We start from the raw sequence: 14,902 nt of genomic DNA on the forward strand, positions 1-14,902 counted from the left end.
AGACACATGTGATGTGTGAGAGAGAGGCTGTGGCCTGAGGCAGAAATATGACGCCGCCGAGAGCGGACGTCCGGCAGCCAGACACATGTGATGTGTGAGAGAGAGGCTGTGGCCTGAGGCAGAAATATGACGCCGCCGAGAGCGGACGTCCGGCAGCCAGACACATGTGATGTGTGAGAGAGAGGCTGTGGCCTGAGGCAGAAAGATGTAGCTGGCGGAACGCGATACGTTGCTGAAGTTTTCTAGCTCTTGGGTCCAATATCTCTGAGGTTTTGAGCAGTCCGGAGAGGCGGACCGTGTCGATTATTGACGGACGAATCTGGCATCACCGGGGCACTTCACCAGCTGGTGCGGCCGGGGTTCACGTTTAGCCGCCGTACGTCTCGGGATCGGACTGCAAACAAGTATTGGATCAGAAAAATAAAACGAGGGTCGATGACTGCGCGGATAGAATGAAACAAGGCATCACCGATGAAGGAAGTGTTCTATCTTCCATACCCAGTGTGTTATTAATACTCGCCTGAACTGTCTGGATCCTCTGTCTGGATCCTCGGCTCCTATGTCTCGCGGTCCGGCTCTTCCGAGCGCGACCGTGCCGTCGTGTCGCCGTGCCCGCTGCCCCCGCCTCCGACGTGCCCGAGTAGCGCGGCCGGGTCCGGTCGATGCGTGCCGATCCCGGCACACGCACGGCCTTCGGTGGCCGCGCGCCGCTGATGGCCGCTAACGAGCGGCGGCCGCGACCCGCCAACGGAGGGTCCTGAATGTCCCGGTGGTCTCGGTGGTCCCAGTGGCCCCGGTGGTCCCGATGGTCCGAAGGTTCCGGTGGTTCCGGTGGTCCGAAGGTTCCGGTGGTTCCGGTGGTCCTGCTGGTCCCGAAGGTTCCGGTAGTACCGTTGACCGCTCCAGGACGCGGTTTGCTTGCCGGCCGGCGCGGGGTCTCCCAGCGCCTCGTGCTGCGGCGGCGCCCGGCGATGACGGCGTCCGGCGTCGGCAGATCTGTTTGGTTTGGGTGAAGCCGTCTCGGCGGTGACTGGGCACTCCGGAGCTTTAAGACTGAGGACTGGTGTAGATGGCGGGGTATTACCGCGGCCATCCTGGGCCGCCCCCGATACAGAGACCCACCCCACACAGTGAAGCCAGTCAGGGCTGCACTGGTGCTCTGGCGTAGCCCTAACCGCAGCGGCTGAGAGGTGAGCTCCCGGCTGCTGACCACAGCGGCTAGGAGGTGAGCTCCCGGCTGCTGACCACAGCGTGTGGGAGGTGAGCTCCCGGCTGCTGACCACAGCGACTGGGAGGTGAGCTCCCGGCTGCTGACCACAGCGGCTAGGAGGTGAGCTCCCGGCTGCTGACCACAGCGTGTGGGAGGTGAGCTCCCGGCTGCTGACCACAGCGACTGGGAGGTGGGCTCCCGGCCGCTGACCGCAGCGACCCTTGGTGAGTCGCTACGCTATGAGGATGCAGAGGGACGCGACTGCCGAGGAATGGGGGGGGGGGGGGGGGCGGCTGCTGGTCAGAGCGCGGGTCGTTAGTCCGCCGCCGGCCGGTCCTCTGAAGGGATGGGAAGATGCCTGCCTGCCAGAGGAGGTCTGAGCGACAGGGAAGCTGTCCGCCGGAGGACGTCTGAGTGACGGACGTCTGGGTGGATGGCTTGTTTGTGTCGTTAACAAGGAGGAGAGTGCAGCTTGTTGTCCGAGGTCGCCCGTACTTCGCTATCTTATCTTACTGGGGGTGGGTAGCTGGGGCAGTACGGAGAACAGACGGCGTGATTCGCAGTTGTGTTATGGGCACGAACATGAAAGCCCGTGTAACTGAAGACATGTTCAGAATGCCTGCGTGTAACTGAACTTCGGTAACGGCAAAGCACTTGCTTAATTTCTCCAATGACCTCTCTTTTCCGTACTTGTGTCGCCTTACTGTGGACCCGCTATGCACATGGCATGTGCATGTATATGTGAGGGCGCAGGGCGAACCAACATTACTTTAATGATTTTCCTTTTGAGCAGTCTCGTCCTGGCCGGGATATATTCCAAAGGAACAGCATGATTTTTGCACGAAGTGTCGATCGTGGCATTACGCTGTTCCCGCCAGCAAGAAACGCATTTGGTGAAATTTTTGCGGCATGGGCTTTGATGCATTATCGTACAAGTTATAGGATCATGCGCGATTTCTCCGCAACGTCGCATTGGGAGCCAAATGGAGTCATTACCATTCGGTCAAGATAAAAACTCAGGGGTTCCTAATTTTGAAAAGTCGGCACAGCGCCCTCATTTCGAAAAATCAGCACAGTATGTATGGGGACTGGAAACGAAGCTCAACGACGCAGCGTTACCAACACCCTGCAGGAGCACCGGCTTCGGCCGGTGTAGGGCACTAGCGCCCCCTCAGGTTCCAGCTCCGGTAATGGGTGGACAGCGCAAGCTGATCATTTCAGGGCGTAGCGACCCTACCGGTACGTGAGCCCCAGCTCCTTGTCCCGCGTACTCCCTCCCCACTATCCGTATTCCCGCCTCCGGCCCTCTCACCATTCCTCATCCTTGTTTTATCGGCGTTGCCGTGCCCCCTCGTCCGCGTCCCCGGGTTAATCGAATCCTGGTGGCTGAGGGGCGCGTCGTGCGGTCAGTCACAGCGCGTCCCAGCACTCCACTTTGGCTGGAGTATCCGGGGTGCGGGGGCCCGTGGGGTCCCATACGGGTCCAGCGGCTTGTCGCTCGCGCTGCGGCTGGGTGCCCCGTGCGGGTCTCCGCTTGGGGCGCCTCGCCGCGCGCAGCTGCCTAAGGGGTCAAAGGGACGTCGGCGCTGAACCACGGTGAAGACTGGGAGGAGTCTCCCAGGTTACACCTGGCCGTGTGGGAGGCGTTGTTCGCCCCGTATAGCACCGGGTTAGCCCTGGCGGCAACCACCTCCCGAGAGAGTGTTGGACCGTCTCCCAGTCGGGCTCCGTGCCCTGGTACCGAAACTAAAACTACCGTATATCGCTTCTGTAAATCCGAAACACACCCGCGCTCCGAAATGGGGACGGACTGCGATGAGTTCAGGGCACAGGGTGGAAACAAGTTCATCTGCCCCACGAATCCTTGTATTTCGAAGTGATGTGAAGAGTCTGTCATCCCTTTCGCGTTCCAACGCCGGAACGGGCTCGTCAGATTTGGTGACGCGATCCGCTGCGACAAGTTGCGAGACGGTGCCATAGAGGTTGAGTTCTCCAACGGTGCCGACGTGATACGGGCCATGACAGCCACTGAGTTTGTACATACCACCACGACCGAAGGTCAAAAGTGAGACTGTTCCCTGGGCACCGTTAACTGCTATCACAGTGGTGATGTTAGTGAAGACGAAATGGTCCAGGAGCTGAGAGTGTTTGGAGGTGCCGCAGCGCGCCAGATTATGGTAAGGAGAGGTGGCGACCAGATACCCACCAACAACGCTATTCTGACGTTCGACCGGCCAGAGTTACCTTCAGACATCCGTGTTGGCTATACTGTCGTCAAGGTTCGAGTGTATGCGTGTTTCCAGTGTCAGCATTTCGGCCACACGAGGCCGAACTGCCGAAACAGACCAACCTGCGGCAAGTGTGCGTCGTTCCAGCGTGGAGGGGAACCAGTGTGACGCTGTGCAGCCATGGTGTGTGAACTGAGGCGCTGGTCAGGCACCTCACGCGACCTTTGACCGGAGCTGTCCGACATTCACGAAAGAGAAGGAAATAGTCTCGCTGAAAACCGCTGAAAACATGTTATTTCGCGAAGCATGACAACTATATGAGGCTAGTCACCCCAGAACGTCCGATGCAGGTGAAGCCAAGAGCTCAGAACAACGGCCCACTACAATCGACCAGATGTTAGCTCTTCAGCTCATCTCGCTTCTGAGGTCTTACGGACCCTCGGTGGTGCCGGCAGGGCAGGCGGCTGGCGCCCAGCCGGGGCCCTTAGCTCCTTCCCCGACACCGGCCTGCTCGGCAGCGTCCACGCTGCCAACGGCTTCCCCTGTGCCGCTGTCACCTTCTGGAGAGGAGGGGTGGACGGTGGTCCGACGCGGCCATGATTCGCGGCACCCGCCCTCACCCGCACCGGACAATCCGCTGCCCTCGTCGGCTTCCGTTTCGGCACGGCGCTGCCTTCGTTGCCTCGGACGCCTCTGGAAAGTGCGTTTGGACGAGCGTTGGAAACGGTGGAGCGCCACGAGGCGGACAGGCCCGCCCGCGATGCCAAGCGTGCGCGCTTGGCCGGGCTGGAGTGTGCTAAGGCGGCAAGCCGTTTGTCTGGGGCAGACAAAAAGCCCGTCCCCCGAACCATCATCAAGAAGGCCGGTAGAGGCCCCACTGGCCCCTCGAACCCCAGTAAAGGCCCGCCGATGGACCCTCCCCCGGCTCCACCCCGGGCTGGGTACGCTGGTGTCAAGCGTGCCACCCTGCCCCATCTGATGGAGGGAACCCCAGGACTCGTCCTAGGGTAGGACGTGGCCCTCCGTAGTTAAGCCGTATCTCTCGGTCTGAGGCGTCTGGTCTTGCAACTTTCGTAGCCGAGTTCTTTTAAGCCGGGACTGGTTTTAGTTTTTCGCGTCTTGCCGCCTTTTTAATGCGTTCTTCTACAGGCGTTTCTACATTGGAATTGGAGAGGATAAGGATGAACGCCCTAGATCTCGAGGCTGTCATCAGCCAAGTCTCTCCTGCAGCTGTAGCGCTGCAAGAGACAAGGCTAACATCTGAGCATTGCTGTTCTTTGACGGGATGTGCGATGATTCGCAACGACGTGTTGACGGAGAGCATTGCTTACGGTGGTGTCCTCCTTGCAGTTCATCATAGCGTGCCAGCGAGGAGGTTAAGCTTGCGGTCCACGCCTCAGGCTGTAGCCGTGCGGCTTTATTTCAATCAACGTCACATCACTGTCTGTGTGCTTTACCTTTCACCAGGCATAGCCTCTCCGTTGGTACACATGAGATGTTTGCTGTCTGGACTTTCTCCGCCACCTCTCCTAGGCGATTTTGATGCTGCACGTCCCCACTGCATGGGGACGTGACATCACGACCGCTCGTGGAAGCTGTGTCGTAATGTTTGCATGGTGCCTCACTATGTATTTTGAACACTCGTACACATTTTAGAATGTCATCCGGCCGGACGTTGGCGCTAGAGTGTGGATCCGGTTTAAGAGAGGTGGAGCGTTGGGCGTTTGGCCTCAGCACTGGCATTGTAAGCAGGCGAACTGGTACGAATTCGTGACTAGCCTTGAACACTCCTTTGTAACTGACCCCGAGAGGGCGCCACCCTTCAATGATTTTACTCACAGGCTATTAGAGTGTGCCAACAGTTGTACCCACACACTTCTGGTACTCCCCGACGCCATCAAGGTTCGTGGTGGACGGAGGAGTGTTAAAACACTATCCGGGTGTGTAAATGTTACTTTCGAGCTATTGACGCCAGGAGTAGTGTGGGAAACCTAATGGCCTTTAAGAATGCGGGAGCTTTTGCGTGGCGCACGGTAAGGGAGGCGAAGCGTGCTTCCTGACCCGCTTACGTAAGCACGCTGGACCGGTTCACGCCCACATCGCAGGTTTGGGCTCGGATCAGGCGTATACCGGGGCATTTTCATTCATAGCTCTTCCGGTACTAGGTGTGAACGTACAGGCCATTGCGCGCCCGTTGGATGTTGCGAACGAAATTGCCGGGGCGCTGGCCCACCGTAGCGTAAGTGGCAACAGAAAGCGACAGTTTTGCAGCATCCAGCGTGATGTGAGCAATCCGCAGTGGACGTTTGGACGAGTGAACTACGCTCTTACAGTGACCCATCACCCTGGTCGAGTTGGAATGGGCAATTGCCAAGCTTCGCAGCGTGCCAGAAGGTCCGGATACTGTGCACAATGATATGCTTAAGAATCTGCCGCGTCGCGTGCTTCGCGTTTTATTAGCGATCTTTAATTCGCTTTAGACCGAAGGTGAATTCCCAGCTTCTTGGCGAGAAGCTACTGTCGTGCCTCTCTTGAAGCCGGGTAAAAGCGGACTAGATCCTTTACATTATAGACCTATTTCTCTCAATTCATCGCTTTCTAAGTTGATAGAAAAGGTGGTTAATGTCTGTGTAACTTGGTTTTTAGAACATAACGGCGTTTTTAAAAACGCATTTTACAAACGCATTTGCTCAAGCATTTGCCGCCTTGTGTGCTTCGCGTTCTTTTAGCGGTCTATAATTCGGTTTGGAACAGAGGCGCCCCCAGCTTCTCGCCGAGAAGCTATTGTCGTTCCCCTTTTAAAACGGAGTAAAAGCGGTTTAGAACCATTACAATTTAGACCCATTTGTCTCACCTCATCACCCTCAAAGAAAATGGAGACGATGGTTAATGCTCGCTTTAGTTGATTTTTGGGGGACAACATGTCATTTTTACAACGCCCAATGCGGTTTTAGAAAGAATCGCAGCACTGTGGGTAATCTTTTTTTTTGCCACTGCGACTCGTATGGGATTTAAAGCAAATCGAGACAAAGACGCGTCCTTTTTTCTCGACATACAGGGCGCTTATGACAACACTTGGTGTCAGAGCACTCATCTCAAGCTATATAGGTATGGTATACGTGACAATATGGGTAGTTATATTCAAACCTTTTTAGTTGACCGCTTTTCCGTGTCCGTGTCAGGAACACGCTCTCTGAGAGGCATCGCCAAGTTAACGGTGTACTGCATGGTGGCGCCCTCAGTGTAGCTTTATTCGCCGTTATGATTAAGGACGTCGGGGTTATGCTGCCGCAGTGTGTAGATCGTGCCCCTTTCGTTGATAATTCTACCGCTTGGACTAGCGTAGCGAGAGCACCATCGATGGAGCTGCAACTCCAGGTGGTGTGGACCGTGTCGAGAAGTGGGACCGATAAGGGTACCACGAACGGGTTTAGGTTTTCAAGTAACCAGACTGTAGCCATGTATTTTTGTCGCAGCCTGCAATGCGGTGACCTGTCTATCCGTCTGTATGGGAAACGCTTTCCAACTGAATCTGTGGCCAGTTACCTTAGGGTATACTTTGACCGTCGACTAACGTTTAAGGTACATATTAAGAAGCTTCGCGAACGCTGTTTTAGATCCTTGAATATACTAATATGTGTTTTGCGTGCATCGCATGGGGGAGATCGGAGTACGCTTTTGCTATGGTATCGCGCAACCATACAATTTTAGCTGGACTTTGCATTTTTTATTTATGCCAGCGCGTGTAAATCTACGAAACGCATCATTGACACCGTCCATCACGCTGTTATACGTGCCGTCACAGGGGCTTTCCACACATCATGTGCCCAAAGCCTTTGTGGAGAAGCACGACCCGCCTCTGTCAGCGAGGAGGAAAATGCTCGGTTTGCGTTATGCACTGAAGCTGCGTCAGTTCCCGTCGTATCCGGCATATAACGTTTTTTTTTCGCGGCCTGCTGTGCCTTTTGCTCGCAATGCACCTCGGGCGCATGCTGTCACCTTTGGCCTCCGGATACACACTAATGCAAGACAACGAAATTCCATTTGAAGGGTGAAGCGAGGATCTTTCCGCTCCTCCCTGGCATTTGACCTTACCCTCAACAGACACATCGCTGACCGAAATGAAAAAAGAATGTCATTTTTAAAAATGATGAGGTCCGTGGCGCTTGAGCGTATGGCGTCATGTGAGGGTTATGCACATACTTACACGGACGGCTTTAAAGCCTCTGGTAGTGTAGGCTGTGTTGTGAGCGGCAGCTCCATTAGGTCGTTCCACTGTCTCCGCACACGTCGGTGTTCGCATCGGAGCTGATAGCAATCACTAAGGCGCTATGTTTCATTGAAGTCGGCGATGAACCTTTACATCTCATTTTGACGGGCTCATCGAGCAGCATTCTTAGTCTGCAGTCTTTTTCATCCATCATGTCATCTTGTACAGGACATTTGAGTACGCCTGACTCAACTGGATCAGGCCGGAAAGAAAGTTGGATCCGGAGCCGGAATGTTGGATCCCCAGTCCCGTTGGAATCGAGGTACCGAGTTGGCTGACGCGGCTGTCAGGCGAGCAGCGCTAGCTCCATGTGTGCGTTCTCTTTCTATCCCTGCTAGATATTTTTACCCTGCAATAAAAACCGTCCTGTACGTCAAGGGGCAGCTTTGTTGGGGTTGGACAGATGGTAATAAACTTAAAGCAATAGAACCCCCGCTGGGTTAGTGGTTCTCTTGTTTCCGCAAAGTGTGGCGAGAAGAGGTGATCTTCTGCAGACTATGTGTCGGACACACGTACGCAACCCACGGCTATATGTTGGGGGAGTCGATAAACCTATCTGCCATCGATGTGGTGCTATCGTCACCGTTCGCCACGTGCTTATTCGGGTCCGCGCATTGTGGAAGAACGTCAACGTCACTTTGGACGACATGACTCGCCCATGACGCTCTTGAACATACTGGGAGACAACTCACAGTTTCTTGAATCTCAACAGGTCTTTATTTCTCAAACACATCAACTTTGGGGCCATTTACGTGGTTCATTAGTTAGGTAAAACATAACTCGTTATGGGCGCCAAATGACCACCGCAGTTGGCAGGCCCGTAAACCCCATTTAAAAACAACAACAAGCGTTACAAACACACTAGATGAACAATTCTGGACGGGGGAGAAACTCTCTCCCATTTGCCCTTCATTCCCTGCGTGCACATGACCGTCGCCACACGGACAGGAATGCGGGTCGACAGGTGCAGCCGGTCGCGCGCGCTTGAGCGCCAGCGAGGGCAGACCAGCGGGCGTGTCACCTTTTCAAGAGCGGTCTCGAATGTAAACAGCTTCGCCTAAGCAGAAAGATGAAACGTGCAGTCCAGCTCACTGTGACCAATATCCACTTGACGTATTTTACAGTATGTCGGTCACTCGCCAAAAACTTAAATTGGTTTGTAAAGTACCTTGCGCCCAGGGTTTACAGGTAGTAACGAAAATTAGCAAAAAGCAGTCACACACACACACACACACACACACACACACACACACACACACACACACACACACACACACACACACGCACACGCACACGCACACGCACACGCACACGCACACGCACACGCACACGCACACGCACACGCACACGCACACGCACACGCACACATGCACATTGCATCGTGTATATGCATCGTGAATCACGTATGTATATATGTATACATTATATATAATGTTTATATATGCATGTATACATGTATATCATGCTTGTATACATGTATATCATGCATGTATATATGTATGCATGCCTATGTGTGCGGGCGAGGGCGCGTGCGTGTGTGTTATTGAAACCGAATATGTTTAGGAGCTTGTTGTCAGTTGTTGTGAATCCTAAGCCTGTGGTTACTTTTTACACGCATTAGATCATGCTATTCATATGCGCTCTCAGTTTTATCGTTCAAAAACAAGACTTAACGAATTCATCTATTTCGTCGATTGTCGTTTCCGGTCGTGGTCAGGCCCATAGCCGGCCATTTGTCCTGCAACGCGATGTGTGAATTATTGAATTATTGACTGACGCCATATCAGTGAACATCCGCCTGCCGAACTCTCATTACAGACGGACGTGCGATGATGATGTGCCATTAATCAGACCCATGTCAGGAATTTCCAAATGCGTCCGGCTCCATTGGGTTACGTCTTGGTGGGCGCAAAGTGGCCACGACACCGACACACCCCTGCATCCTAAACCAAACGCGCGGGTTACGTCTGGACTTCATCTGCATGGTGATGGTCGTTAATTTTAACGTTATGACTTCAGCCCTCTCACGCCGTGCAAGACGCCTCGCCGGTCAACATTATCATGCGTACATTGACATATTAGCTCTTTAATTCCTTGCGAGGCAGTTGTGGCCGCCGTCTCATCTGATCTGGATCTGACTAGCCTGATCTGAGTGGCCTATTCTGATCTGGCTGATCTGAGTGGCTTGCTCTGATCTGACTGATCTGAGTGGCCTGTTCCGATTTGACTGATCTGAGTGGCCTATTCTGATCTGGCTGATCTGAGTGGCTTGCTCTGATCTGACTGATCTGAGTGGCCTGTTCCGATTTGACTGAACTGAGTGGTCTGATCTGCTCCACTGATTCGTGGAGCCAGGTAACGCTAGTACCTGTCGCAGTACGTGAAGTACGTTGCAAACAACGGAGAGGGCTAGTAGCCCCTCTTAACTGCATGAGGGGGTGGGGCGGCTGAGTGAAGTGAACATTTGTGGCAACTCCGTATGATGTGACGAGATCGTCGCTGCCGTCACTGCCACTCACTTGGGCTTATGCATGATGCGAGTGAGTTACACCCGTCCAGCAGTAATACCCGATTTCGGAGTACTTGGTGCGGAGTACATGGTGCGATGCGTTGATGCGATGCGTAGCTCGATAATGTGGAACTGCATGGAATACGGGTGCTGATGGACGCCATACGACCAAGCGGTTGGCACAGAGGTACGCCTACAGATAGCGCCTAGTGCCGGTGAATGGTCGCTTGCTTGGCGGACTGAGGGCACTGGGAAGCGGCTGAAGTGGCATATCATGCCGCCTATCTTCCGCTCATCCAACGACGCTCCCATCCGGGAACCGACAGGGCTTCACATACGACTGCAGGACCAGCCGTGCGATCGCCGCCGAGGGTTCTGTAATCTCATGCGTGGCGATAATGTGACGTACATCGTGTTGTGGTATGGAAATTTTGCCACCAGATACAGGTATTGCGACTTTTTCGCGATACTAACGTAACGCAAAAACGTGACAAAACATTACGAACGGATAACGCACCGTGACCAGCGTTTTCACTGTACACCGTTATGCCCACCCAACGCCCTGCCTCACATCGATTAGCCATCACTCTCGCGTTACCGTTCAGGCCGCTGTTGGCGCCGGCTCAGATTGCCCGCGCCTCGTCATTTTCTAAATCACCGTCCGTCAAAGTTTGCTCGCCGGCCCAAATCCGAGGTTGAATGCCGGTCGGCGGCCGAGGCGCCGGCTCAACTTCTTCTCGTCGGCTGCGCGGTGAGCGCGACGCGCCTCTAATATCGGCACGCCGCAGGGCGCGCGGCCTGCGCCACCCGGCCGCCGCCGCCGGGCTGCCGCAGCGCGTCGGCAGTGTTAGCTGGGTGTCGGCGCGGGAAGGTACGGTGCCGCCGCTGCCGCTGGCTCCGGCTCCTGCTCCGGCCAGCACCGGCCTGGTGGTGGTGGTGGTGGCGAGCGCTTTTGGCGGCACGCGCAATACATCTGGTGCGCGTCACAGCAGTGGCGGGCCTCGGTCTGAGTGGCGGTCGGTGGCGCGTGGCGGCGGGTGGACCCAGCTGGAGGGGTCCGCTCAACACTGCCCCGGTGTCCGCCTGACTGGAGACTGCGGGAGGTCAACGGTCGGTCGCAGGCGCACACGATTTCCAGTGGACAGCGTCTGGGCGGCGTTGATTCGATCGGATAATCTTATAGAGGGCCGTCGCGAAGGCGCCGTGTTCGTGCGCAGGCGTGGGTCTGAGTTGTAGCCGCTCTCTCACCAGAGGGCGATGCTGAGGTCTTGAGGTCCCTCCTGAAGGAGCGGCAGTAGTGGTGGCGTTCCAGGTGTTTTGCGGTAGGCCGTCTCTTTTAGGCCGCTGCGCCGGCCGCCTGCCGTGTGATCGCCGTCTGCTCCAGGCCGCCTGCCGTGTGATCGCCGTCTGCTCCAGGCCGCCTGCCGTGTGGTCGCCGACTGCGCCAGGCCGCTCGGGGCTGTCTGAAAGTCCCTCCGCGTTTCGCACAGGATCAGGAGTGGATCCCGTCGCTTCCTCTTTCTCCGCCGTTCGCCGTGGATCTCTGTCGCTGGGATCAGCCTCGTCTCCCACCCCTCCCCTCTCTTCTCACGCTGAGTGAGCACGGCTGCACGGCTGCTGTCCCGTCCCAGCCCCTCGCCCCGGGCTGGGCTTGGGCGGGGGTCATATCATGCCATCCTGAAGCTGGTGGTGTGTGACATGGCTGGGTCTGTTGGTGGCGGGCCGTTTGGTCCGTGCCAGTGACTGTATTTGCCGTACATATAATTGGCCTATTAGGTCATCTGGGAAACACGTTGATTTGCATTGTCGGGCAGGTGGGTGCATCGAAGCAAGCAGAAAAAGTGGTATGCTTTTCCTCTTTGGCGTGTGCTGAAATAATCGCGGTCGTTTCTTTGCTCGAAATAGAACTGCTGGCACATATGCCGCTCGCTTCTGCACATCGTGCGAGTGACACGTCAGAGAACAGCAGACACGGTTAGGTCAAGCACATGTTTGGTCCGCCCTCAGTCGGAGAAACAGGCGATTTTAATTGCATGCTTGCGTGGGTTCGATATGGAGGTCGCTAACTGTTCTTCAGTTTGATAGGCTATCCGACAATGTACTGGGTTACATCGGCTATTCATGCACGTGTGACTCATTGGTTTCGTTTTGCTCTGACTTCACTTGTTGGGTCATGGCTCGTGTTCGCATGTCTTGCGCAGCGACAATCTCGATTAGACGATGCTTGTGTGGTCTGTCTGCAGAGTTATGCGATGCTTTCCACGCCATGCCACATCAGGAGAAACCCCTGTTGGCCCAGCACTAGTAATATGTCTAGCTTCAAAGTCTCCAGTGGTAGTGACTGCCCCATGCATACGCGTTCGCGAATGTCCGAGACCTGGACGCTTTCGCTCATTTGGTGCATCGTAGCTCGCGCTGCCTGCTCGGCTTTTCCGAGACATCACGATCACTTCTTTGCCGTTAACCCTCGACTTTAGACTTAGGGCTCTTGAGAGAAGCCGTATATTGACGATGGTACACAGTTGAATGTGGACCACACAGGGATTAACTGGGTGGCCCGACGGATAGGGCGGTGCAATCAAGTCATAAACTGGGTCGGCGGGACGCCGGCGGCCGGTGGGCTCGGTGTGATAGGACACCGGATGGCGCCATCCACCTGTGTGGCGCTCCGCCGCGCCAGAGCGCTCCCTGGGTGGGAGGACTCCCCAGCCGGGCCAGCCCGCAGGACGCCCGCCGTCCGGCGCTCCGCTGCGCTCGCCTCTCGGCCGTGGTGGCAGCAGCTGAGAGCAGGGCGCTGCTGAGTCAGCTGCGCGCCCGGTCACACACCGCCAGCCGGCCGGCAGCGTCGCCGGCCGTGTCCAAACGGCCGGCCCTGAGTCGGGGCCGGGCGCGGGCCTCGAGGCTGCAGATACAGGGTGGCGTCGCTGTGAGACCGTGGGCCGTCCCGGGCGCCCCGGGCGCGGCGGCGGCGCTAACAAGGCCGGACACCGTCATTAGTCGGCCGGCGAGCAGCGCTGACGGCCTCTGGAGCGGCGGCCGAGTGGTCGTCGCCTCTGCAGCGCTGACGGCCTCTGGATCGTCCACGGCCATCGAATGGGGCGGGCAATGGTCCGCGCTTTGTCAAAATCGGGGCCACGTTCTCGGCCTTGCGTCCGTTGACGTTGACTTAAGTTTCCTTTGCTTTGCCATTTGTTGCCAGCTTCTATGTATGGAGCTCCTCGAACGTTCACCAGTCTGCTTTTTCCAGCAATTGCTATTTCTGCTCTTGAAGTCGTTATTTCGGGGCATTTTACGGCGCCACGTCTGGACGTTCCACGGTACAGCATTAACACTGCAGACGCGTCTGATGGAGTCAGCCGCTCCGCTGCACTCGGTCGCCGAGCTCAGTCCGGCGGCGCCCCCCCCCCCCCCCCTCCCCTACCGCGCCGCTGCGAAACCGGGCGGCGGCGCCTCTCCCGTGCCGCTGCGAACCCGGGCAGCGGCGCCCCTTCCGTGCCGCTGCGAACCCGGGCGGCGGTGCCCCTCCGGTGCCGCTGCGAACCCGGGCGGCGGCGCCCCTCCCGTGCCGCTGCGAACCCGGGTGGCGGCGCCCCTCCCGTGCCGCTGCGAACCCGGGCGGCGGTGCCCCTCCCGTGCCGCTGCGAACCCGGGCCGCGCCGCCTTTCCCGCACCTCGCTCTCCGGCCGGCATTCTGTATCTGAAATCAATGCCGGCGTCTTGGCGCGCCCGGGCGGGTTCGTCGCCTCCAGCCCTGGGGGCGACTCCTCCGCGGTGTGGAGCGGTGTGATGGCGTGTCGCCCGCCCGCGTCGACGGCTGGGACGGCTCGACTCTCCGCGTCGACGGAGACAGCTGCCGGCGCGCTCTGTGCGTGTCGGTACGGACGCGCGGCCGCTCGAGGCCCGTCCCCCGCTGGCTTCAGCCCCCGACGTCGATAGAGGATATATTCGGGTCCACCGGGACGGGGCGCGGCGGAGATGGCGCGCCCCCAGTCTGCCCCAGATGCACCGCCGATTGGCCCGCTCTGTTGCGCCACGCGCCGCTGGCGCCCATTCCGGCATTGCACGTGCTTGTTCAGATTGGGTCTCGCATCACCTGCGCCTGGTCGTGACCACTACCTGTCTTAGACCGCCCGCCACCACCCCCAGTCAAGCCGTGCCAATGTGTCCTAACAGATATCACCGGTGCCAAGCGCTGCTGTAGTGAGCGCGTCGCGCACCGTGCCGATTACTCCGCCAAAGAGGAAGAACGCGCGACGTGTGAGGTGTGCTGTGACATCAGACTCGGATATGTCGGACGACTCGGACAGCGGGCCGGAGCGCGAGAAGGTCAGTGCCGCTGCGCTGCTGATCACCGACCCTCCCTCATAGTCGGCCTCCCTAGGAAGCTGACATTTGCTGGGATTTGCCATGCCTGGAACACATCCATTGCCAGAGATCGGTCTGTCCTCTCGGATATTAGGCTACTCTCCCTCAGAGCCCAAGTAACGAATGCAGTTGACCCGCCCTCAAAACTCAAAAACTCTCAATGTCCTCCCTCCGACATCCGTCTGTCCTTTCGCGCACGTCAGTCGGTCCCTCTCCGGACATCAGTCCACTCCTCGAACATCAGCCGTCTTTCCTCGGGCGTCATTTCATCCTCCGGACGCTACTCAGTCCCGTGACCTCGTTCCAAGAGTCCTAGCCAC

General features: G+C 57.0%; 1 protein-coding gene across 3 annotated transcripts in view; it reads left to right on the forward strand.

Annotated features, from left to right (window-relative positions):
- Positions 1-14,902, forward strand: part of LOC119090437 (adenosylhomocysteinase-like 1) — a 90,220-nt gene that overhangs the window by 37,310 nt on the left and 38,008 nt on the right. Inside the window, exon 1 of one of the 3 annotated variants that reach the window (XM_037213244.1) lies at positions 14,372-14,543. The exons of the other annotated variants lie outside the window; for them this stretch is intronic. Within the exon in view, the coding sequence (XP_037069139.1) occupies positions 14,505-14,543 (39 nt within the window). The 5' untranslated portion in view covers positions 14,372-14,504. Of the gene's footprint in view, positions 1-14,371; positions 14,544-14,902 lie in introns of those variants that run through there. 3 annotated transcript variants of the gene reach the window in all.

This window comes from Pollicipes pollicipes, unplaced genomic scaffold (genome assembly GCF_011947565.3).
Source record: "Pollicipes pollicipes isolate AB1234 unplaced genomic scaffold, Ppol_2.1 Scaffold_3087;HRSCAF=3621_pilon_pilon_pilon, whole genome shotgun sequence".
Classification (NCBI taxonomy): Eukaryota; Metazoa; Arthropoda; class Thecostraca; order Pollicipedomorpha; family Pollicipedidae; genus Pollicipes; species Pollicipes pollicipes.